Here is a 27,270-nt window from a genome sequence, read left to right as displayed (position 1 = left end):
AAAACTACTACATTTGATTATCTGTGCAGGTGAATCACATACAGGTCAGATGTTCACGATATCAACTTGAGGAGAGAGCATCCATATTTCAAACATAATATAATAATAATAATAGTCTGCGAACTCCGCAGACTCTATCCAGATCACTCTGTCAAGATGGTCGTTCTGATTGTTGGAGTCCTTGGTGGAATGATGTCTTCTCTACTCTCGAATCTCAAAATCGTACCGGCTTGCCGCACTAAGGCAGAAATCTTAGCCGCACAGATGCAGAAGGCTGTCATTCTTGGCTCACTTCGTTTGCTCAGGGCACATGATTCTCGGACCCAATGATCACTTACCCCACGGTGTGGGGAGTGGTCATTGGTTGATTATGCTGGCGCGCCCTCCCGAATGTATCGGGGCTTCGGGGGATAGGGCCTGACCAGCGCACACTACGGTGAAAAAATAATAATAATAATAATAATAATAATAATAATAATCGTCTTTATTGTTACCCAGCTGTAGTTACATACAAATATTTAAATAAATTAGAGAGCTAGTTGCTGACATAACAAAAGGCGAAGTTCAACTTAGTTAGCACAAGTGCTACTGATCGCGATAAAACCAGTGCATCACAGAGAGTTGTTTTCGTCTGCTTCGTGAGTATGTGTCTGTGTCCATAAACAAGTTTCAACGAAGAATATGCCAGTTGTATTTGTTTGTTTATATGTTTCTCAAACTGCAAGTCAGAGTCGATTATAACTCCAAAATTTTTGCATTCATTTGTGGGTTGTAAAGGAACATTATCAATAAATTCTTTTTTTATCCGAAAAGTATGATATTCGATTTAGTGGCATTTAGTAGTAGACAGTGCTCTCTTGCCAACTCAACAAATGACTCGAGATCATTGTTGATAAGCGTACATGCGTTTTCTACATCTTGAGGGAGAAAGCTGTAATAGAGTTGAGTGTCATCAGCATAAAGGTGAAATTTACAGTGTTCTAGACTACGCAACATGTTTGATGAATAAATTGTAAACAATAGTGGACCCAATATTGAACCCTGTGGCACACCTGACTTAAGTTTTAGATAGTTTGAATAGATTCCACCCTGGCACACTTTTTGTTCCCTGTTTTTGATGTAACATTCAAGAAGTCTGGTAGCACTACCCGATAATCCCATATAGTTTGAAATGGCGAGAAGTAGATCATAGTTTAGAGTATCAAAAGCTCGATTAAAATCAAGAAGCACAAGTACAGAACAAAGACCCTCATCTGTAGCCCTAATAATGTCGTCCACGATGTGCAGCAGAGCAGTGGCGCAGCTATGACCTTCGCGAAACCCAGATTGTACTTCCGGAAGTAGAGAAAACCGACAGAGATGATTTCTCAGCTGCTCTTCAGCTGCTCGTTCATAAATTTCTGATGAAGTGGGTAGGACACTAATTGCACGCAGATCCTTATATTCGGTTGGATTAGTTTTTTTGGGCAATACTCTCACACACTGCTCTCCCCCACATCGCTGGAAATACACTATGGGTTAAACAAAAATTCACTATATTGGTGATATATTGCACAATATGGGGACAACACATTTTAATTAATTTAATGTTTATATCATCACAACCTTTAGCATTCGATTTTATGTTACATATAATTTTATTTACGGATAATTCATTTTGTTGATGTTTGAGAGAGTTAGTGTTCCGCCAGCCGAAGAAAGTAAAGTCAACTCACCTGGAATCCTGGACTTCTCTGGCTTCGGTGGTTTCCACCGCTCTTTCACACGTAATGCAAAATGGACTGTATTCTGGGTATGGACTTATCGAAAAGGAATGCATTTTCCGGGTCACGTTCCTCGGGTTTTTCGAGATTGCGATACGACTTGGAGTTGCTATAGCTAGAGTGAGCTTCTCGGTGAGAACTGACATACCATCTGGCGGCTGGCCAGAAATTATGATACAGCGGGAGCAAAAAGTGAGGGACAAATAATTTGATAGAGAATCTCAAATATTTCTGTTGAATGACCAAGTAATGGTTTTTGAGAATAAGTAACATAATATATATATATATATATATATATATATATATATATATATATAAATATATATATATATATATATATATATATATATATATATATATATATATATATATATATATATATATATAATGATTGAATGCTTAACCTAAAAGGGAAGAAAACATTTAACTAAACTAAGAAGGAACGAGGAGTGAACACAATTATTTCCTGGAAAGCAAAATTCGGTTCTACTGGATGGTTTTCCTTGTAAAAAGTTATTAGATTTTGAGCTGGCTGCATGTTAGGTATAGAATTATTGAAAAATTGAACTATGAAGTGATCTGAGATTCCATTATTATCGATGACACCCCCTTCTATCTCAGAATTTTCATTAACTATAATTAAATCCAAAAGTGATTGGCTGTTTTTACCTATTCTAGTAGGCAAGTCAATGATTTGAGTCAAACCAAAATTTTTTAAAACTGTTAAAAGATTGTCTACGTGTTTATTTCCGAAATCTAGGACGTTGATGTTGAAATCGCCATTGCATATAATTTCATCAACAGTTGGATGAACTGATTTCCCTTTTTGTATAAGATTACCTCAAACGCCTCTGTTCTGGAAACCCCTGAGTTATCTTTGTCTATGATTTTTTACAAAAAAAAACAATATTTGCTTAACCACCAACAATATTTTTTATGCACAAAACACAAGCACTACAGGAAAATCCATAAGGCGCTCTCAGAGTGGTGCCTGTGTGAAAGTAGCGATTCACATTTGATTTGAATCGCTGTAGATTAAATCCATTTGGAAAAACGTTCTCAGGAAGTTTATTCCACATAAACGCAGTCATCCAGATGGAAGTGTTCTTGAACAGTGAAGTTCAAGGTGTACTGAGTTGAACCTCAAAACGATGAGCAACCACATTCCGTCGCGTATTTCTGGTTAAATCTTGGTGGAATCAAATGTGCCAAATCATTTGATCACTTTCCGTGAAGGTATCTATAGAAGAGAGACAAATATCCAATCTTTTTTCGATGTTCCAGGCTATCAAGGGTGCACGAGATGTTCGCGTCTCAAATCAGGTAGATGGCTCTTTTCTGGATAGAATCCAGCAACTTCAGGAAATGTTTAGGGACAGAGCTCCATACATGGGAATACTACTCCAAAGAAGGTCTGATCTTAGCTTTATAAAACATCAAAAGTTGCTGAGGTGTGTATAGTTTTCTGGTTTGGAACAGTGTTTCAAAATTTTCTGACACAACCTTTGCAATTCCAGTGATATGATTGTGCCAAGATATATTGGTGTCCATTTCAACCCCCAACAAACTTATCGAAGCAAACTTATCTAACAAGAAAGAAAAACCCCTTTCTTATAATACAGGTTGAGAAGTCTGCAAAATACTGGTGCGTGTTCAATTTGCGCACTATTTAAGTAATAGTGGGTGGTGCCTTTCCCAGAAAATCGACAGCGAAGTGGGACGCAAATTGTTCAGCTAGTAGATTTACTTCATCTATGGTTGTTGTTGCAATTGAACCATCCGCTTGTGTTGGTGGTGTAATTTTCGATTTTATGAAATTTCGATTTATAGCTTTACCTACCGAACAAAAGGATCTAGACCCGTGATTGGCAAGCAGTTTATTCCTAATTCTGGACAGAAGTGAATAATTTTTTTTATTTAGATTTATTAACTCCCTAATAATATATATATATATATATATATATATATATATATATATATATATATATATATATAATTCATTCGTGACTCATACATACATACATATATCGACTGTAGCTCATTTTCTGATCATGGTGGGCTTAATCATAATAGTAGATAAGAGTTTCATGCACACCTATAGAGACTTCAGCAAATTCAATTTAGATCTTTTTTCATTAGATCTACAGGCAGCGGATTTCAGTTCTCTTCACCACATTGAAAATATCAATGACAAATTGGCTCTTTTCGATGGGATAATAACCGATCTTTTTGAAAAACATTCCCTATTAAAACTGGTAAAATTTCCAAGAAAAGGGCCCCTTGGCTCACAGACAATCTGAAACTCATGTTTAAACTAAGAGATAGAGCTCTTACGAGATTTAGAAAGACAAAGTTATAGCATCACTGGGATTATTACAAACAGTTGAGTAATTTAACCAATCGTACTGTAAACCTGGAGGAAAGAGCATATCACAATCATAGGCTTACAAGAAGAAAGCAGATATGGAAAGATTCATCCGATTTGAATATTCACCATAGAAGAAACCTCAAATCCATTCCAGACCACTTATTACACGTTGAAGATATCAACAAATCTTTTGGAAGTATATCCAACTGCAACTCTTCCCTTGATGATGAAATTATGAATATTTTTTCGAGTGATGATATGAACAATCCCAACTTCTCCTATAAAGCTACTGATGACAATGAAATCTATAAGTTTATTCTGTAGGACCTGATGAGATAAGCATTGAAATGTTGCTGTATCGCTGCCCGACAATCCTTCCAATCACTCACTTTTTCAATCACTGCATATCGACTAATTCCTATCCATCCATCTGGAAGGAAGCAAACGTTCTTCCGTTGGCCAAAAATTCTAACCTCGAAAATTAAGGCGATCTCCGACCAATTAGCATCTTATGTGCGCTCTCAAAAGTTTTTGAAAAAATATTGAACTTGCAGATGCGTGATTATCTATATATATTATCTATATATATATCTATATATATATATATATATATATATATATATATATATATATATATATATATATATATATATATATATATATATAAGATAATTTTTTTATCTTTCGTTTGAAGCTTCCTAATGGCAGAGGTTTATATTCAATGGGTATCTTTCACTATTTCGCGGATCTTTCACTTACCATAATGCAGGGAAGTGAAAGATCCGCGAAATAGAGAAATTTTATGCTGTGGTATTGTTAAGTGTATCCTGAATCTCAAGTTAAGATGGTGTACGTCAGTTCTGAAGGATACTTTTTCGAAAAGATAGGAGGATTTTTTTGTTTTAGGGAGTTTTTGAAAAAATGTTGCAGAATGAAATGTTTCGTTTCCTCGTACTCGTAATGAGCCTAATGCATGCATTTTGGAGTTTTTGGATTCTAAAACTGTCACTCTTCAAAATACCGGGACCATACACCACGTCTGCGTAGTTGGCATGTGAAAGAACTAAAGCATCGCAGAGTATAATTCTACTTTTTTTATTCAGAAATGCTCTGTTGGAATATATTACTTTCAAATTTGCGTAACCTCGCTTCAGAATTTGCGAAATGTGTATTTTAAAACGAAGACTGATGTCAAGATATAGGCCCAAGTTTTTTGTAACTCCATTCAAGGAAAGTTCTGTTCCATCTATTACAATATTTATGAGGCCAGAACAACAATTTCTCGCCGCTGCATGACATTAGATTTAGATGCATTAATAGATAGGCAATATTTAGCTGACAAAGATAATAACATATCGAGTTCGGTATTAACTTGCCATAGGGCCTCGTTAATTAAATTTTTGCTAACCAGTTGTTGTCCACCTTTGCAATTGGCTGCACCGCGCTGATGAGGCCAATAGCCAGAAGAAACACGTGTCCGCGGTTTGCCTCCATATTTCTTGGGTGTCATGTCCACGAATTTCCTCTTTTTGATTTATATCATACACACTCAATAATATCTTTATCTCTGTATATATATATATATATATATATATATATATATATATATATATATATATATATATATATATATATATATATATATATACCGGGTGTCAACGAATCTATTAGACAAGTCATAATTTCTAGACTATTAGGAGAATTGAAATGAGATTTGGTATAGTTGAATGGTATGTGGAGAGGAATGTTTTCACATATTTTTCACTTTCCGGTCACTTCCGGTTTCAGCGGAAATGGCTCCGGTTCTGAATTTTTAAATGGAACACCCTGTATATTGTAACATTTTTGGATTTCTGAGACAATTCTGGATCAGAAACTGACATTTCCGGAAGTTTTTCAGCCTACTTGATTTTTTCAGAGTCACTTTTAAAATTGCATCTAGGTGGCCATGATCGAACGTAAACTAATCTATGGACCTCAGGTGATATCAGAAAATTGCAATAGCGGAGTTTTAGTAACTAGTGTGTTGAATATGAATGAGACAAGTTTACAAAATAACATTTTCGTGTCTAACTATTATTTTTCAAATGGCGACCATTTTTTGACAAGCAATTTCCGAAAAAAGGATTTTTGACGAATCTAACGTTACTAATTCATTTGCGATTGGATCAACAAATTTAACAAATTTAACTAATAATTTCAGCGATGCACTTAGATTTTTTGCAATATCCTAAGTTCTTGAAAATTCCACTATAGTAAATTTTCAAAGTGCATCCCTCCTTGTTCAAGACACATTTCAGCTCGTTCAATTGTTTCTCTCAACACGTTTTGTAACATTTGAGGCGATATACTTCTAAATGCCTGTTGAATCCTTTCTTCTAAGATTTCGAGAGTGGCTGGGGCTGTTGCATAGTAGACCCTTTCTTTTACATATCCCCAAATGAAGAAATCTAACACAGTCAGATCCGGTGAGCGGGCAGGCCACCGTACTGGACCGTTGGTTGCAATAACTCTATTATTAAAATGCTCTATTAAAAAATCAAGTACGTCTCTGCTATTATGGGGTGGTGCTCCATCTTGCTGGAAGTAAATTTGCCGTAAAACTTCTAAAGGCATATCATTAAGATGATCCTCGATTTCATTTTGAAGAAAACCCAAGTATCTAACCCCTGTTAACTGACCTTGAAACAATATTGGACCAATTATTCTATTTCCAACGATACCAGCCCAGACATTGACGCCAAACCTTTCTTGAAAATTGCCCTCTCTCATTGCATGTTGATTTTGTTGGGCCCAGTACCGACAATTCTGCTTATTAAACATGCCATTATTTGTAAACCGTGATTCGTCGGAAAATGGAATGAAGTTGATAAAATTTGGGTTAACTCTATGATTTTGAAGCAACCAATCACAAAATACTACTCTTCTATTGCCGTCGTCAGCATACAAATGTTGATGTAACTGATATTTAAATGCTCGATATCCGTGCTTTTTCAGTATTTTTCTTGCTGATTCGTGACTTATCTGCATTTCTCTACTAATTTCTCTTAAAGAAACCGTTTTGTCAACTTCTACCATAGCAAGAACGTTAATCTCAGTCTCCTCATTTATGACAAACCTCTGTTCTGCGTCTCGATTTCCCTCTTGCCTAAAACGACTCTCAACATAGGGAAAATACTGATGAGATGGGTGTTGCCGATTGGGATATCTCTGAGCATACAACTCAGCAGCTTTCCTTGAATTTCTGTGGCATTCTCCAAACAATAACAACTTATTTACTTTTTCACTTTGAGTATACATTATTTCGACGAAAAATTAAACTAAAATTAACGAAAATCAAGAGAAACTTCTACTTTCTGCTCATAAAGCTTATGTCACTGTCATAACCTAGGTGAGCGTTTTGTTCTCCAAAGTGGACTTGATGGAAATAACTGTAAAATATTATGCATCATTCCTATCCATGGCACCCTTGACAAAAGTAAATGAATTTGTATCGAGTATTTTCCTCAGTAATATTTAATTCATGTTCTTATTTGTAATCCAATCGCAAATAAATTAGTATCGTTAGATTTGTCAAAAAATCCTTTTTTCGGAAAGTGCTTGTCAAAAAATGGTCGCCATTTGAAAAATAATAGTTAGACACGAAAATGTTATTTTGTAAACTTGTCTCATTCATATTCAACACACTAGTCACTAAAACTCCGCTATTGCAATTTTCTGATATCACCTGAGGTCCATAGATTAGTTTACGTCCGATCATGGCCACCTAGATGCAATTTTAAAAGTGACTCTGAAAAAATCAAGTAGGCTGAAAAACTTCCGGAAATGTCAGTTTCTGATCCAGAATTGTCTCAGAAATCCAAAAATGTTACAATATACAGGGTGTTCCATTTAAAAATTCAGAACCGGAGCCATTTCCGCTGAAACCGGAAGTGACCGGAAAGTGAAAAATATGTGAAAACTCTCCTCTCCACATACCATTTATCTGTACCAAATCTTGTTTTGATACACCTAATAGTCTAGAAGTTATGACTTGTCTAATAGATTCGTTGACACCCGGTATATATATATATAGATAACATACTGTTTTTCGTTTTCTTTTTTGTTTCTAGTTTCTACGTTTGGATGGAAGAGCAATCTCTGCGATTATTTATCATACGCACATATTGAATCCTGCCATTTGATTGGTTGTACATCGTATGGAACCATCAATAAAAGCCATTATTATTATTATGTGATACATTTGATAGCTAGTAATAAACGATTCATCATCATTATAATCGAATGCATTGAAATTAACAAATTTTAAACTTTTTCCCGATAAGGAATGGGTCACAGCCACGGAGATAATGATAACTTTGGACAGAATCAATACTTTTGGAGATGAAGTTTTTGGAGATGATAAGGTATTGAGATCCTATTTCTACGCTATCGCTGATGTAGCTGTGGGTGCAAGATGCAAATGCAACGGACACGCATCCGAGTGTGTATTAGCACGAGAACCGAACGGCAGACAGAAAAGAATGTGTAGGTGCGAACATAACACTGCTGGCCCAGACTGCAACGAATGCTTGCCATTCTATAATGATGCTCCTTGGGGCAGAGCTAATGCTCAAAATGCACATGAATGTAAACGTAAGTAATTTGTTTCATAAACCACTAGTGGTCTGAATAGGCTTCACACGGATACCAGAACTTACATGTTTTTCTCTTATAGAATCCTTAAAGTACATATGCCACCACAGACTGTTATGTATACCCATGACATGAGCAATATGAATTGAATTGTTTTGTTATATCTCACAAGAATTAATTAACGTTTCAGATGATAGCTCTACAAGTAGTATCACAGCTAACTTCTCCTGGGTGACATTGTCATCTTCAAATCAATTTACACAGAACATGAAGACTAGATTGCATATTATTACCAATACAATTCATTACCAATTCATTCTGCAAGCCCCAGATAATATATACCTATTAACAAAAGTGAGAATCAAGAATCGATAAATTTTTGACATCATTAACGAATGAACTTTTTTTTCATTTATTGTTGATTTTCGGCAAAGCAAAAATATGCCATACCTAACGAAGAAAGATCAAATTGACGAATCGGGGAAACTTATTTATGTCTGATTCGGAGCCAAAATAATTTTGCTCATTTATAACACTGATTTTTTCAATACACTAATTATGAGACAAACAAACATCGGTTTTGTATCCATAAAGTTGTAAAAAGGTCGAAAGAAATTGCAAAATTCCTAAAATCATCAATCTCCAATATTATACTGGGCATTGAATCCGCAGAAGTTCAGCTACATTGTTAGTGGACTCTAATGCAGATAAAACCACGTTGAAAAGACATGGAAGTTGAAGATTGTCAAAAGTCGAAGGTTATATTGAAGACTTGAAAGCTGCAAAAATAAATGTTAGTGGAAGACTTTTCTCGGATCCCCAAAACACAAAATTCCGTCGGTTGTAGCAGTGTTTCACAAATGAATAAAAATAACTATACTATGAGAACAAAGAGCAAATTGGATCATCAAGCCTCATTACTATAAATTCCCTCAACAATCAGTTATATTATGGAATTCCATTTACTCATATTTTTTATATGGTTTGTGTTATATTCGTTGAGTTCTGTGTTTTGATTTTATGAATATTACTGGAGTTTTTTCCCAACAAAACCGTTATTTTAACACCTGCGTCTTTAGTGTCTTAAATTAATTCCACAATACTAGTCTTGAATAATTTTACAATGTGTCCTTAGGGGAACTTGGGGCATGATGAGGTAGCGAGGTAAAACGCTTCCGCGAGGTGGCGCTTTAGTCAATCGGAAGCCGCTTTCGAACAATACTCAGTGCGGCCATGACAGTCGGCCGAAAGTGCGTGCGTTCTTTGTTTACAATCAATTTATTGTAAAAGTGCATAATTGATGTAATATTTTGTGTTTTTTAACAACTTCAGAAACAGGTAAGAAATAGCGTTGAACTGATGATTATTTTTTCCTTTGTTTTTCTGCCAGTTGATAGGCGTATTCAAAATTGTATTAAACCTAACCGTGTATTTAAAAAAAATATATAAACACAGTAACTGGGGCAAGATGGTGTTAATCGTACGGGGCGTAATGGAGTATTACCCCATCATGCCCTTCAGATCAAGAAACAAGATTACTTCCATAGAATTTGCTTTATTTGTTATTGTTTATAGAAATATCGATCGAAACATTTTTTTTTGTTTTTCAGATCAAACATGGTTAGGAACTACAAAAAAAAAGAGCAGCTGTAGACAAAGTTTTGAGTAAAGAATCAGGATACAGAAAGGCAGCTTTAGAATATTGTGTTCCCCAAACAACGTTGGAGCACTACGTCAAAAAAATTAAACTAGGTGAGGAAATTACCGTTGGCCTACCACTGGGACCTATGAAGCCTGTTTTTTCGCAAGAAGAAGAAGAACTAGCAAAGTATGTTTAGTACATGGAAGAACGACTTTTTGGCTTAACTACTCTCGATTTAAGGCGGCTGGCTTACGAGTTGGCCAAAAGAAATAATAAAAAGAACAATTTTATGTGTGTGTGGTTTGAATTTTTTGGCTTTGGGAGAACCAATTAGCCAGACTGTTTTAATAAAAAACTATTTGAAAGTAACATTGAGTAGTAGCTCAAACATAGATTTTTTCCCCTCGTTTTTTGCTTTTTGAATTTTCATTTCTGTTTGTTTTTGTATTTATTTTTTCTTTTCTTTTTTTTCTTTTTTTTTGTTTTTGCATTTTCATTCCTTTTTATTGTGTTTTTTCTTTTCAAATAAGTGTTTTTTCTTAATTTGTTTTATATTTTTGATTCCCTTGATTTTTTTTGTTAATATTTTTTTTTTCTTCTTATCATTTTATATAGATTATTATTATTTTTTTCAACTTTTTCAATGCGTTTGTACATAATGTGATTCAATTTCTGTTTACATTTGAATATATTTTTAGTAGTACTATAACTATATTTACAATCAATCATTTATACTTTAATGTTGCATCTTATTAGATGATTGTATAATAATTTATATATGTTTCTGTTGTTTGAAGTTACCATACAATTTAAGTTTGTTGAAAAAAAGATATTATGAAATTTCAATTCAGAGTAAAGGGTATTTATACTGTGGATGTGGTGCGAACACTCCAACATGATGTGATTCGGATCGGCATAACGTCCACATGAGCATAGAGGATTATCTGTTAATTCAATTTTGAAATTGAAAGCTGGGCAGATAGCGTGATTTGATCGTGAACGGTTTATTGTATTTATGTATTTTCTGTCGCTCTCTAGTTCAAACCATCTATTTCCAATAATCTTTGGGAAGAGTTGTTTGAAGTTTTTGCCAGTCTGAGATTCATTGAATTGATTTTGCCAAATTTCATTCAAATCTTTCTTGTAAATTCGATTCAAATCGGTATGTGGAATAAAGGTGTGAATGGACTCTTCTCCTGTTTCAGTGGCTTGCTTTGCTAATCTATCTACTACCTCATTTCCTTTTATTCCGGAACGTCCTTCTATACAAATTATAGATATCTTCCTATTCTGTAAGAGAATTGATTTATGGGCTCTGGCGATTTCTATTTCCAATTCATAAAATTGATTATGATTTCGGAAATTTTTCATTCGATCCACGGCACTCTTGCTATCAGGCAAAAATTATTGACTGAATGCTGTTTTGTGTCAGAATATATTGCATTGCCAAAAGTATGGCTTTCAATTCTGCAGTGTAGATGGATGCTTCATTAGGAAATATATACATTTCAAAATATTTGGTATTTGAAAGATAGAATGCGAAGTCTGTTTTCTCTGATATTTTTGATCCATTTTTGTAGATATAATCTGCATTTGGCCAGAGCCTCTTGATTATTCCTGAAAACTCTCCCTCACAACTTAAATTATTTCTTTTCTAATAATGTACTTCAAACTCGTGGGATATTATGTCGTAATCTTCTGTATAGTATGGAAGGTTATAGGTTTTGTAGATCGTTTTGTCATAAGAAGACTATCTGGTGAAACTTTCTACCAACAAATTCGTTTTCTTTTTCTGCCAGTACCGATGAGTGAGTGTGACAATTGTAAGTTGATGAAGTTTGGGAATCGAATTTGAAGATTTTGCTTTGATTCTTGTCACAAATTTGTTACTGAGCAGTTGTCTTCTTAAGTCTTATGGAGGTTCCTTAGCTTCGTCTCCATAACTTATATTGACGTTGACGGGAGATACCCCAGACATATTCTCAGACATTTATTTTTTATTACTTCCAATTTCTTCAAGTGAGTATCTGCAGAACTTCTATAAAAATAATTCCCTAGTCTAATGTTGAACGTATGAATGCTCTATAAAATATTAGGGCGATATTTGGAACTGCACCCCATTTTGTTCCACAAAAGGTTCTGAAGATATTAATACCTTTGTATTTTGTATTTTTTTGGCCAAAAGAAATAATAAAAAGCACAATTTCAATACAGAGAAAGAGATAGGACGAGTTGTTTGGCTGAAAGGATTTTCAAAACGCTATCCTGAATTATTGATTCGTAAACCAGAGGTAACATTGGCAGCTCGCGCTATGGGATTCAATAGAGTAGCAGTTGGAAAATTTTACCAGCATTACATTTAACTCCAGATAAAATCTATAATAGCTTCAAAAGGTATAAAACAAGTCGGCTCATTATCTTCTGCAGAGAGAGGTTAAACTGTAAATGTAGAAATTTGTTTCAGTGCCGCTGGGACATACATGCCTCCACTCATCATTTTTCGAGACAGCGTATGAAAGCCAAGTTGCTAGACCTTGCTTCTCCTGCAGGAACAACAGCATGTTATTCAAAAGGCTGGATGACTGCGGAAATATTCACCATTTGGTTCAAACAGTTCATCCATCAGGAGCCTCTCCTAGCAATAAAGTGTTGCTGCTTTTAGACGGACATGTGAGTCCTACTCAAAATCTTTATGTTATAGATCTTGCACGAAAACAAGGAGTTGTATTAATTTGCTTCTCTCCTCATTGCACACATAAGTTGCAAACTGCTGATGTGGCTTTCATGAGTCCTTCAAGTACTCACTATGATCATGCCGTTTCAAATTGGTTGAGATCGCATCCAGGACGTGTGATCACCATGTTCCAAATAAGTGAAATATTTGAGTAAGCTTACATGCAAGCAGCTACAATTTCCACAGCAGTTAAAAGCTTCAGGAATTGTGGTATATGGCCATACAATTAAAACAATTTTAGTGATGTTGATTTCATAGCTGCTGAAACTACAAACATACCATCAGTTCAAGACAATGCAGATACGTCAACGTCTATCAACCTACCGTTAATGAAGAGCAACGCACACATAGATACTCATCCTGGACGTGAAGAATCAACCATGCCAAGCGTTGTCAACGCTCAGTCAACGGAGATAGAGTCTCATACTAGACTTGAGTCACCATCTTCATTACATTCTGGTAAATTTCCATTAACTGAGTCAGTACCTCATCCAGGCCATGAAGTACCAACCCCGTCAAGTGTTGTCAACGTTTGGTTCATGGAGATAGGGCCTCATACTACACCTGAAATACTATACCCGTCAAGTTCTGCAAAACCTTCCCTCTTCAGAGTCAGAAACTCGTACACCTGAAACTCAATCGATTCAAAAAGATCTTCTTGCACCTGTTCTTTCCGAAAATCAACGTATGCCAGTTCAAATATCCAATGCTGATTTTTCACAACAAGATTGTTCACAATTATTTGAAGTGCAAGCAGGAAGTTCCATGCAAATTCGTTCTCCCATATCGTCTGCCGTGATTTAACTTCCAGTTTTGAAAATGCTTCACCCAAAGATATATTGCCAATACCTGCTGTTCAAATGAACGAACAGAGGAAAAAATATCAAAGAGGTAAAACAGCGGTAATAACCTCAACTCCATATAAAAAGGAACTTGAAGTTTTAAAATTGTCGAAGGACGTTCCGGCTAAAAGAAGTAAATCATCAAAGGACGTTTCAGCTAAAAATAGTAAATCGTCCAAGAACGTTACTACCAAAAATAGTAAAGTTCAGAAAAAGACCAGGCCATCAACTTCAGGACAAGAAGATACCGTTTGTTTTCATTGCAATGATACAAACCACACTCACCTGAAATATACCTGAAATTGGGTAAAATGTCAACTCTGTGAGCGATGGGCTCATACTGCATGTGCAGGGGTGGATGATGAAAACTTAGAAGAAGTACTCATATGCATGTTCTGTGAAGATGAATAAGAAACCAATCTTGCCCCCTTAACCCCATCATGCTCCATTTATCATTCCCAATCATACCCCACATACGGGACAAGACTGGTTTTTGAATGGTCACTTAAATAATAATAATTATTATAAATTTGTGATAATATTATCGTCCAAAGACTATGCCAAATTGTAGTTGATTAGGAAACTAAAGTGCCATTCATAAATGAAAAGATTATGTTGATTTTCACTGTAGTTTTTTATTGTTTTCCCTTAGCGTCCCCATCATTCCACTAGTTCCCCTTAATGAAAGTTAGGTAAATCTAAAATTTGAAATATTATTTCAACAAGCTATATAGTATACTAGTAGATATTGGTCCACCATTGTTATTCATAATATTACTTATTTCTACACTCTCATAGGCATCTAGATGCATGTTGTTGTTAACTTGTCTAACTAATCTTAATGAATGGAAGTCTATGGAATTATTTTGTTGCATAATATGATAGGCGACTGCTGATTTTTCAGGTCTTCCATATTTCAAGAAGGTCAGCAAACTATTGATTTGGCAATTTCAATTCAAAGAGGAAATTGAAATGTAGTTCAGAGGAGTAAAATAATTGCCTTCGAGATTTACGCATCATTAATTAGGTTTATTTCATTATTACCTGGAAATAATAATTTCACCAAACTGCTACTCAATTGGAGGGGTATTCTTCTGTTGGGAGTCAATTGACAATTCTACTTCAATGATATTGGGACCACCAAATTTTCACTTAGGAGGTACGCTATTGAATAAGAAGGTGAAATTGAAAGACAACAGTCAAAATCAATATCGAATAGATGACTCTGTGGATATATTACTGATGTCATGATTTTCCGTAAAAGAAGACGCGTATACCAAAGGCACGCTTGATGAAGATTTCTAAGGATCAGATTATTCGCCGCTTCTTGTTAAGAACTGTTCCAGATAATCTAAAAATTATTCGGTGCTGCTCAAGTGAAACACAACTTCGATTTGTATTGTTCGAGTGATAAAACACACATATGATCATATATAAATCTTGGAAATTTCATGATTCATTAATGTATTGGTCTCTATTCCAAACTGAAAACAGTATCGGTTGGAAGGTCGAAATTGTAGCCAGTATGAACTGCCGATTATGAAATAAAAATTCTTAATGACCCTTCAGCACCTCCATGAGAAAGTGATACAAAAATCTATACTTCATGGAATATGTTGGATATAGAAAGAATAAAGATTAAACAAAAAAATTATTTGATGTTTTTATGTTATTGTTTTATCAGAAAACATGATTTTCCAAAATGGTCGTGATATTTTTCATCAGCTTCATGAAGGAACGTTCCTCGCAAGTGGCCGTCGATGGACATCTCTCGAATATATTTACCATCAACGCTGGTGTTCTCCAGGAAACCATATTGTCTCCAACCCTCTTTTCAATGAACATCAACGACTTATTGGAGAAAACAAGAATTCAATGTATTGATTTACTGCCGACAGCACACTTGTTTCTTCACCCCATTTGGATTCCAGGACATCGGCTGCAACAGGAGGTTGCGTATCTTATTGATGATCTAAAAGTGATTTCAAAGTAGATTGTCTTAACACAATGATGTCGCTAGAATTACAAAAGCTGCTTCTCAAATCTTGGAACATTGTTCCGAACCAGAAAACTGTACACACCTCAGCAACTTTTGATGCTTCATAAAGCTCAGATCAGACCTTTTTTGGAGTATTGTTCTCATGTATGGAGCTCTGCCCCTAAGTGTACCCTAAAGCTACTGGATTATATCCAGAAAAAAGCCATGCGACTGATTGGAGACGCGATCATCACTGAAAACCTTGATAGTCTGGAACATTGAAGAGAAGTTGGGGAGTTGTCTCTCTTCCATAGATACTTCAATGGGAAGTGTTCAAGTGACTCAGCACATTTGATTCCACCAAGAGCATTACATATTAGAAATACGCGGCGAACTGTGGCTACTCATCGTTTTAAGGTTCAACTCATTCACCTTAAACTTCACTGATGAAATTTTTGATATATCTAATTATTCAACACATTCTGCAACAAAAAGAGTACAGAAGTGAACTTGATACTGACAATTGAAGAAAGATTTTTTCTCGAGTTCAAAAAAATATTGGAGCCACTGGTCAGCAAAGCAAACCAACTGTCACACAGTCAGACTACAAATCAAGTAGAAATATATATATAATACATTCAATTTCATATCGTTCAATAACATGGTATTTGATTTTTAGATATATGTCTTTGGTGGCCAAGTTCTCTGGTGGTGAAAGGGTTAACTATACAAAAAATATTTCGTTTTCTGCCAGAGCTCACGGAGCTGCATCATCTCATTTAGCAGGGCCAAGTTGGCATACCAAAATTTGGAAAATAGCAGTGAAAAAAAATCCTGGAAATATTATGCAAAGTGTGTTTTTGAAGCGAGAGAAGAAATTATTGGCACAGAGGGAAAATTGCTCAAAAAGAAAGATACATAAGAAGGGAATTTCTGGACCTGATATACATTATGGACCAGAAGCACCTCAACCGGATATTCTCGAAGAAGAGTTAAAGTTGAAAAGGGAACAGTTTCTGGCAAAGTTGAAAGAAAAAATTTCAACTGAAGATGAAAGGAAAAGAATAGAAGAACAGAGGAGGGGTCAACACGAGAACAGGATGTGGCACGAACTCAGGTTAAATTATCTGACTGCTTCTATATTTGGAACGGTAATTAAAAAAAATTCAAATTTACACTGTCACAATTTGGTAAAAATACTCTTATATAGAAAAAAACAACTGAATACTGCTGCAGTTATATTTGGTAGAGAAAAGGAGAAAGTAGCAATGAAAATATATGAAGAAGCAATGCATTGTAAAGTTAATAATTGTGGTTTATCCATCGACGAAAACAATCAATTTCTTGCTGCTTCTCCCGATGGAATAGTAGGAGAAGATGGACTGATCGAGGTGAAATGTTTATATTCCATCAACGGAAAATTGAAAGATGAAAACAACAAGTCCACTAGGTGTTATGAGATCATTGATAATGAAATAAGATATTGCTCATTTGAATCATATCTTCTAATTTTTATAATTTCAATAATTATTCTAGGTTGAACAAAAATCACGATTAATTTTATCAAATCCAAGGACAACTGAATATAACCAAAAAAAAATATTGCGATTTTGTTATATATACCAAAAATGATTTCAGCATAGAAAGAATACATAGAGACTTTTATGTCTGGGAAACAAAAATGCTTCCAAAGCTGAAATCATTTTACATGGATTGTATGTTACCTGAAATTTTGGACGGGCGTCTTCCTAGAGGAATGAGAATCAGAGATGCTTCTGATAACATTGAGGCCAGAGAAAAAACACAAAAAAATAACATTCTTTGAATATTGAGGTATATCAAAATAGAACGTGTAGCAAAAACATTGTTGGATTCCATTTATTTTCAACAGTTGCATACACATCAGTGGAATGGAATTATTCACGATTGATATTGACTTATATTGTCTAACCCTTTATATGGAATCAGACATATTATTAGAACTGTGGACCTTTCCTGCAAAATATTATATTCAAATCGATCGAATAGTTTTCAAGATAGTTGCGATGAGATCTTATTGATCATTATTTTCAACATCGTTTCATTCAATTTTAAAAATATATCTGGCAGTATGAATTAATTTTGAGAAAAAATATGAGTAATTTACCCCGGAGAGCCCTAGATATTATTTTTGAGGATCCGACTATGAATCATAAAATCTTTCCGTAATTTCGAACCAATGCTGAAAATTGATATTGTGAAAGGACCCTTACTTGAAAGACAAAATCTGATACTTGATTTTTCAATTTTTTATTCATAAGTATCATTTGATTTTCTGAACACCCTGCTCATGTTTTCGAAAAAATAAATTTTTGAACAGAACACAACCATAAATCACCAAATAACCCATGGCCATCTTGCTGCTATTTTGAATTCTTGAAATTTGATGAAAAACTCATTATCTTCAACCTCAAAATACCAGTGTTATATATAATTTGACAATTAATAACAAAACTCGTTTGCCATCTCGAATTTCTGAATTCCAACAGAAAAATAACTGTCTTCGAACCTAAAAGCCAATCTTCCATAGGACCCGACCAGATATCACAAAACTAGTCCGCCCTCTTGAATTTCTGAAATTCAATAGAAAAAAATCACGCCTAAAGACTACAAAATACCGATTTTAAATCGAATCAGTCCATAATCACAATACTCGTCAGACATCTTGAAGCCGCCATCTTGAATTCTTTAACCCATTTATGCCCAACGGGTCGAAAACGACCCAGTCCTTAAATTAGGTTATCAGTTATACACGTGCATGTTTAAGGTATTGCCTACTTTTGCATTCAGTAGACAAAATAATAAACATCTTAAGTATAATATTGCAGAACGTGCTGAGGGTTAGGTTTTTTGGTATTCGTCATAAGTTTAGTCGACAAAATAGTGCAGTGTGACATGGATAACAAATGGTACTGGTAAGTTGCTTATTTGAGTATCGATTTTATTGTTTTTCAAATTATTTATTATACTCGTTTCACATTGTACGAAGTAATATTTGTTTTGTGGTTAGGTTAGCTCGTTTGAAAAATAAATGCATAAAAAATTGCTTGGGTCGTTATTGACCCGTTGGGCAGATATGTGATATACATTTTCCTATTTTAGGAAGAAACCACTGACGACGGCTGAGTTGTTAGATGAAATAGAACAACTTTCCGAAGGTGATCCTGTTCCAGATACAATCTATATAACTCCTCCAGATGATAATGGATTTGACAGTAATGAAGACTCAGGGGATGAAGACTGTAATGACCCTAACAGACTAAATTCAATGCAGCTTCAAGCGCAAGCGGAAACCAATATAGAAGAAGAAAATGGTAACAGTGATGAAGACAGTAACGTAAGAGAACCTGAAGGAAGGCAGAAAAAGTCACGAAAAAATCGACAATGGGTCAAAGGGGACTTGAATGGAAATAAAACAAAACAAACAAATATCGAACTTTTACCTGTGTTGACATTAGGCGATACATCTGAGCCTCTGGAATTTATAGAGCTTTTCTTGAATCCGGAAATATTGGAATTTCCTGTAAAAAATAGCGTCCTATATGCAGGCAGCAAAAATTGTATATTGGAAATCGGCAACGACGAGATGCTTGTTTTTATTGCAATCCTTTATGTAAGTGGTTACGTTCCCGTTCCCAGACGTCGCATGTTTTGGGAAGGACGAGATGACACCAGAAATGTTTTGGTTTATAATTCTATCAGAAGAAATCGATTTGAAGAAATATTTAGATTTTTACACGCAGCCGATAATAACAACTTAGCACAGAATGACAAAATGGCTAAGTTACGTCCTTTGTTTGAAAAAATGAACCAAAATTTTATCAAATATGCTCCTGTAAGTTCTTGTATGTCTGTCGACGAATCCATGATCCCGTATTTTGGCCGGAACGGGTGTAAACAATTCATTAGAGGAAAGCCAATCCGTTTCGGTTACAAAGCATGGGTTTTGGCAACTCCATCAGGATATTGTGTCAATTTCGATGTATACCAAGGACGAAATTCTCAACAGACTGGCGAAAAACTTGGACTAGGTGAATCTGTGATAACAAATTTTGCCAAATTATTGCAGAGTCATTTTCCTGATTTGGAATTTTCATTATTTTTTGATAATTTCTTCACAAGTGCCACTCTTATCAGCAAATTGGGAGAAATGGGTTTTGCCGCAACGGGTACAGTGCGAGAAAACCGTACCGATAAATGCCCCCTTCAAAATTCTTCACTAATGAAAAAAAGGGCTAGGGGTGTATTTGACAATGCCGTTGACAAAGATGAGAATATTGTTTGTGTCCGTTGGAAAGACAACAATGTTGTCACAATGCTGTCGAATGAATATGGCGTAGCACCGATCCGTCAAGCTGTTAGATATTCAGCAAAAGAGAAACAGAAAGTTGAAATACCTCAGCCAAACGTGATACATTGTTACAACAGGTTTATGGGTGGTGTGGACCAAATGGACAACAATGTTGCAAACTATCGCATAGGATTTCGAGGCAAGAAGTGGTATATTCCCATTTTATTCTGGATGTTTGATGTGTCCATAAATAATGCATGGATACTGGCTCGGAAATTTGAAAAAAAAATTGATAATCTGGAATTCCGAAGATCTATTGTATTATCTATACTGCAAAAGTATGGAAAACCTCCCTTATCAACCGGCCCAAAGCCTATTCTTGTTAGTCCAGCAGCTCGGAGGCATGGGCAACATCTTATTTTGAGTGGACAGACAAGACGAAGATGTGCTCATTGTAAAAACAAAACCACTAAAGCTTGTGACCGGTGTGAAGTTGCGCTACATGATAAATGTTTTTTAGATTTTCATAGAAAATAAAAGTGTTTGGATGATATTTTATTTGTTTGTTTTCATCTGAAAGTTTTCAATTTTATAGACATGCAAAACACAAAGTTCTGCTTGTTTTTATGTGTGCATTGCATATAGGATACTTATTTGCCCAAGTGGGTCAAAAACGACCCATATCAAAACACTAAATTTCCTCACTGAAATTCGTTTTTCGATAATTACTTCTTCAATTGAATGCCATTTAACCATAATATGTGAGATTTGTAAAGATTAGAAGAAATAAATAGTTCTGGGCATAAATGGGTTAATTTTAATTAAAGATTCATAATGTGCGACTCCGAAAACCCCAATGTACCAAATATGAATCGAATCGGATAACACAATTTGTCCGTCACCTTGAATTCATTAATTTTGACAATACATTTATAATCTACGTGCCCAAAAACATCCACATACTAATTTCAAATCGATTCGGACCATAATCACATATCTCGTTCGATATCTTGGAACCGCCATCTTGAATTCGTTAAGTTTGACAAAAGATTCATAATCTCTGACCCCGAAAACTTCCTTATAGATATTTTGAGACGAATCGGGCCCTAATCACAAATCTCGTCCGCATCTTGAATTTATCAATTTTGATAAAAAATCAATAATTTTCAAATAATTTGCAATTTTCGTGCAAACTTTGAGATCAACACGAAAACGAAAATGTTTAAATCTAAAATGTAATTTGGAAGAACAAACACGTCAGCGAATAAAGTTCGGCCCTGGAATGCCCCAGCCTGGTCAAGGTAGAATTAGGGAAGAGTTTGTATTTATTTCATCGGACGGAATCGCACTGCCATCTGGCGGTATACGTGTTTCGTAACTAAAGGCTAAAGACACTTAAGAACTCTTCCATTTGTAGAATAAACTTCCTGAGAACGCTTTAACTTTTTTCCAAATGGATTCAATCTCGGGCCATTCAAATCCAATCTGAATCGCTATTTTCGCACAAGCACCGCTCTTAGAGTGCCTCAATACACATGCCTAAAAACAGTTGAAAAAAAATAATTATGTTTTTTATGTTTATGTTTATGTTTATGTTTATGTTATGTTCATAATTACGGTTTTGTTTCTTCATTAGTGAATATAAGTCTTCAAAACGGTCGTGATATTCATATAAGGTTCCAAGTAATTGAGTCCTAACAACAATAGAATACAATTTTTTTTGGACTAGGGCCTGGTTTTGTTGCTAAAGACGGCTCAGAACGTAGAGAACACGACGTTTGTTAAGGAAAGATCTCAATCGTAATGGAAGCCGTACAAGATTTTCAAACAAATCATCCACACTTGGGTTGTCGATTCAACTTATCCAAAATGTGCATGTGCACGATTTTCAACTGACGGCATTGGGCTGCAACTCATCTTTCACTTCAGTACTATGAAAATCTTACATTTTTGAAGAGTGTCATATGACCCCCAAAAGTTTAGTTTTTGTTTGCGGTCTATCGTGTTTCAAACTCGTTGATGTTAGTTCTTCAAGAAACATTGTCTACCATAATCAAACAAACTCCACGAGTGGTATTCAAGAAGGTCCCACATTTGAAATCCGAACCTGTATCGATTCCATTTAAGATGGATCAACTAAGAGCAGCATTATTCGTTGTCAATTAGAGCTGTAGTGTGTGCAGACAAGAGAATTTATAGTAGTGGTGAATGTAATTACGGAGTCCGATAAAGGAGGGCAATTAGTGTGTACATATAACCTTTTGGAGTGAGTATTGTCGGGTCCAGTTGTGAAACTGCACCTACAGAGAGCGTTCACCTTTCTGACTACTGTTTATGACCTGTGCATGCTGATACGCTTTCTACACGAATTGAGAGACTCGTTCATGAATAAAAATTGTGAGTGACCATAAACTTTACAATTGTTTGTAATTTGAGATTCAATTTGTGAACTAATGGTCCAAAGACTGGTTATGATGCGGTGTTTCCATCTTCATTCATGAAAAGTTTCAGATCATTTCTGATTGGAGAAAAAACTGGCTTTTACAAATTAACAGTCATCTGCAAAGATTAAGCTTTCAATAGAAAATCGACTTATCACTTGATTTGAGAATATACGAACTTTTTAGAGCTTCATAATTTTGAAACCTCAAAGAAGTACATGTATCACCTACACCCCACAATTCAAGGGACATGAATAAAATGTCTTTCGCATTTTAGCAGAATTATTCTGCCAAGAAGCTACAAAAGTGGTTGTCAGCTATATTGACATGAGGATGTAGACTTTTCTGCTACTTATGTGCCCAGTGATGATTTCTTCTATTATGAAGTTTCAATGCATAAGTTTGAAAATGTCCTCGTAGGACGAAACTGCAGTAACGTAAGTTACAAATAAAAGTGGTAAAAACATTAAAAGTTTCAATTCCCTTTTCTTCATTATGATTTTCTACCACATAGTAACGGCAACATCCATCAATTTATTCTTCCTATTACCTAACGCCAAAGGTTTCAGTACTTTTTTTTGTCCTCTTGCTGAATTCTATTATCGATTCGAATTGATTCATATCAAGCTCTTCTCCATTTTATTTTTCACGATATTCAGGATCTGCAAAGGCATATCCTCACTATATTTGCCCTGAAACATGTGACCAATTAGTTAGCATAGTTCAGTTCTTTATACGCAATTCTCACATCTAATGATGTGAGAATTGTTCCTTACAAGATTTTATTACGGTACGAATGAGACACTTCCTCTACAATTGTTATCTGTTGCCTCCATGAAGGCATGAGCTGATCTGTTTCCATGATGGTTCCTATGCAGCAGTTTGTTAACCAGTTGTTCGTTCCTGATGAGTCCATCAATTATTTTTTATGATGTTTTCAGTACAAATGACATGAAACTAATTGGTTTTTTCCAGTTTTGTGATAGAGTTGGCTTTGAAGATGACGCACAACTTTTGAAGTGGAAGTTCTGGTCCCTTTTGCAGCATCAGCACACATGGTTGGATATGTTCAACTTCCATGTATTGTGTTTATCATGTGTCTTTTCCAGATTTCTCTTTGTATCAGTCAGAAACCTCTTGCAATAATTTACTTGATTTTCTGGCACTTTCAAATACTTTTCTAGTTTAATTTTATATCAGTGCTAGATCACTATTCCACCAAGAAAAATTTCTCATTGATCTCTCACTAACTTGAGGAGAAGATTCAATTCATATGTAGTCTATAAAAATCAGTTTGCAGCCAACTTCAGCTCTGTAGAATCCCTTGTTCAAAAACTGGGGATGAACATCATGCAGTAAACATCAATGTTCACCATCGATCTGTTAAAAACATCGACCTTCAAACGTCGATGTTTTTCAGCGTAAAACATCGTTCAATCAATCAATATTCAGTTCTTCAAATAAATAATAAAATTCAAACCTAATAATTCATTCATCGTATTAATTGATAAAAATTAAAAAATCACATGAATATGGAAATCATCGATGTTCTTGATGTACGAAAGACATATCTAAACTTCCAAAGTTCAGATGAATAGAAATACATATTTTAAATCTGAAAGCAAACATGATGTTTTTATTGGAACTGAAAAGAATGAAACATTTTGAAGAGTATGTTATGCATATCACATGTACAGAAATGAGAAAAAAAATAAGTCGCTTATCACTGAAACGAACCATCAAGAGAATACAATTTTTGATATTAATTTTCCACCTAATCTGTTGTGTGCTTGTCGACGGTTTGGCCCACTTTGGAAAACAACTACTCTGATGGAACAGAGGTCAGCATGACATTCGAATATGACTTAGCCATCTCAGATAGAAGTGGATATGTTGTTGCCATTTGTTGCCAGAACAAATTCAGGTTCACGTCATGATTCGCGATCAAGTGACAGGTAACCAAAAAATTAAAACTTGGTACAATTTTCATGAATTTTTGAGTTATATTATAATATATTTCAATTTGTACAAATTCTGTTGTTTCCTGTCCCGTATCAGAAATGGAAAAACCTATAAAAGTATGAGAGTCAATGAAATTTTCAGTAAATTAATCGACAAAAATCGATATTTGCAATAATAGAATATCCATTATTGTTTATTCGAATAATCTATTATCACTCATCCGGTACAAGAAAGTTTTCAGGTTCATTCGTTTCTTGGGGGTTTTGATGATATAAGATTAATGAATTTTCGCTTCCAAATTTCATAAGTCAATGATCCAAGCAACTTGATTATTTGCCACTATGAAATGTTCAATGTTTCCTTGGATTTCTATAACTTGAATCTTTGGTATTTTGTTCCTTTTGTAATATATTTTTTTGTATTTATAATGAGAAGCATTTGATTCGTTTTGTTGCTGTTCTGGAGGAGGCACAAACATTTCAACGTAGATATATGTGGATGATGTTTTCGCGATATTCGATAACAAAAAATCAAATATTAAGGACTTTGTTTCCTCTTTGAATAACAGATTTCCATCAATAAAATTCACGTATGAGTCAGAAAATAAAGAAGAACTTCCATTTCTTTATGTTTTGGTAATGAGGAGCCAATATGGAGAACTAAAATACGATATATTTAGGAAAGAAACAAGCACTTACAGGTATACTCCTGACAGTTCACATCACTGTGGATAGCACAAACGTGCTGGGCTGAATTTTCCAGTGCATCGTCTTTTGACTTTTCATTTCATATATGAGAAGTTCACAAAAGAAAAAGGTACGATATAGGAAATACCAGCCACTACCGGTTTCTCGAGGGATATTATAGATGATATAATGAGGAAGAAAAAGTTTAGGTTAAGAATGAACGAAATCTTGACTTGTAAAAACGACGGAAACCGAGATAAATACAGGGTGTAACATAAGTACGTTAAGATATTCAAGTGACGTATTCCTGAGATAATAAAAAAAAAAGTCTATATGAACTTGTGTCCGAAAATGCTTCGTTTCGGAGATGCGGGGTGTTGAAATTGAATTTTTTTGTTCGCTTTTTGAAAATGACTTGCAAAAAATAATTTATTTGCACGAATTCGGTACTCGGGGTTTATTTGACGTGGGAAATCATAATTTCGTATTAATTTTCATGTAACATCTAGAGGGCGCTGCGTACACTGTCATTATTTATTTCAAATTGCCCTAACTTTTTTGACAGTGAACTTTTGGTACTTTTCATGAAAAAACCTAATTCCCACACCTTTTCCAAGTGAAAAAGGTACACCTCCTCAACAATGCTGGAGGTGATCGTTTTCGAGATATTTACAATATTCTATATCGATGCATATTACTTAGCTCCCAGGGCGCTAAGTGAAGTTGCTGAGAACATTACAAAAACTAAGTTTGTGGTGGATCTCGTCAAAATAAACAACTTTTTCCTATAAAATGTTTAACGAAGAATGATTCATTTTCGAAATACAGATTGTTGATATTTTTCAAAACATGGTAGGTTTTTGTCATAAGTTTTTTGCAATTTTAGTTATTTTCATCAAACTTTATACGCAGTATACCTGTACAGACTTCTTCTAAACTGAGCATTATCGAACTGCTTATTCAATTCAAATTAAAAAAATTTGTCAGGTTTAATTATTCACTTAGAAAGTGCTACATTTCGGAGTTTGTAAAAAAAACAAATCGGAGAAGTTCTATGTTATTTATTAGAAAAATAAACATATAAATATTGAATGAAACAACCATTACAACAACTGTTCAAAGTGACAACCCCCAACAGTAATACAAGCTTCTGCTCTACTCATCAAAGATTTCCGCATTCGTCGAAAAATGCCCGGAGTGTTTCTTATCGTTTCGCAGCAAGCTATGATGTGATCCCTCAACATTTCCTTGTTTTCAATGGGGCTAGCATAAAATAGTGATTTTGGTGATTTCTTCGAGAAGAACCGCCTCCTCCAATTCTACAGTTCTTGTAGTCCGTGGTCCGTGCACAATTTGTTTCAAAGCCTCCAGATTCGGAAAGTCGCCGGAAATGTCGATGCACAAGGAGTCACGCGTTGGTGATACCTTTCCTGATAGATGCGTCTGTTCTCGCTTGAATTTCCATCAGTCAAGCCGTATGCAGAAACCATATCAGCCATTTCAGCATTCGTGAAGTCAGGCATGTTAACAAAAAATCACTTTATAAACTCCGAACTGTGAATTTGTCAATTAATAGTTAAAAATATGACAGCGAACTTCTATTTTTATAAACAAACTTTCATAGCCTACTCGATTTAATTAACTTAATCTGCTATAAAGTAACATGCATCGATATAGAAAACTGCAGTGTTTACTGCTTCTGCCCAAAAAGGTTTAGCTAATCCTGCAAACAAACATCTCGCTTTTTCTACGACTGTACGATTGTACCTTTCGCAGAGACCAGTCTGTTCCGGTGTGTATGGGCAAGTTTTTTGATGTACAATTCCGGCCGATTGCAAAAAATTTTCAAATTCCTTACTGCAGAATTATGTACCATTATCTGTCCTCAA

At 35.0% G+C, this 27,270-nt stretch overlaps 1 protein-coding gene across 1 annotated transcript in view; it reads left to right on the top strand.

Annotated features, from left to right (window-relative positions):
• Window positions 1–27,270, top strand: part of LanB2 (laminin subunit gamma-1) — a 197,545-nt gene that overhangs the window by 86,359 nt on the left and 83,916 nt on the right. Inside the window, exon 5 of the mRNA XM_074171886.1 lies at window positions 8,457–8,766. Within this exon, the coding sequence (XP_074027987.1) occupies window positions 8,457–8,766 (310 nt within the window). The remainder of the gene's footprint in view (window positions 1–8,456; window positions 8,767–27,270) is intronic.

Source organism: Leptinotarsa decemlineata, unplaced genomic scaffold, assembly GCF_025532065.1.
Source record: "Leptinotarsa decemlineata unplaced genomic scaffold, Ldec_3_MD MMD2_tig00000035_RagTag_RagTag, whole genome shotgun sequence".
NCBI lineage: Eukaryota > Metazoa > Arthropoda > Insecta > Coleoptera > Chrysomelidae > Leptinotarsa > Leptinotarsa decemlineata.
The sequence above is the reverse complement of the archived record's forward strand: the minus strand, read 5'-3'. Positions and strand labels throughout refer to the sequence as shown.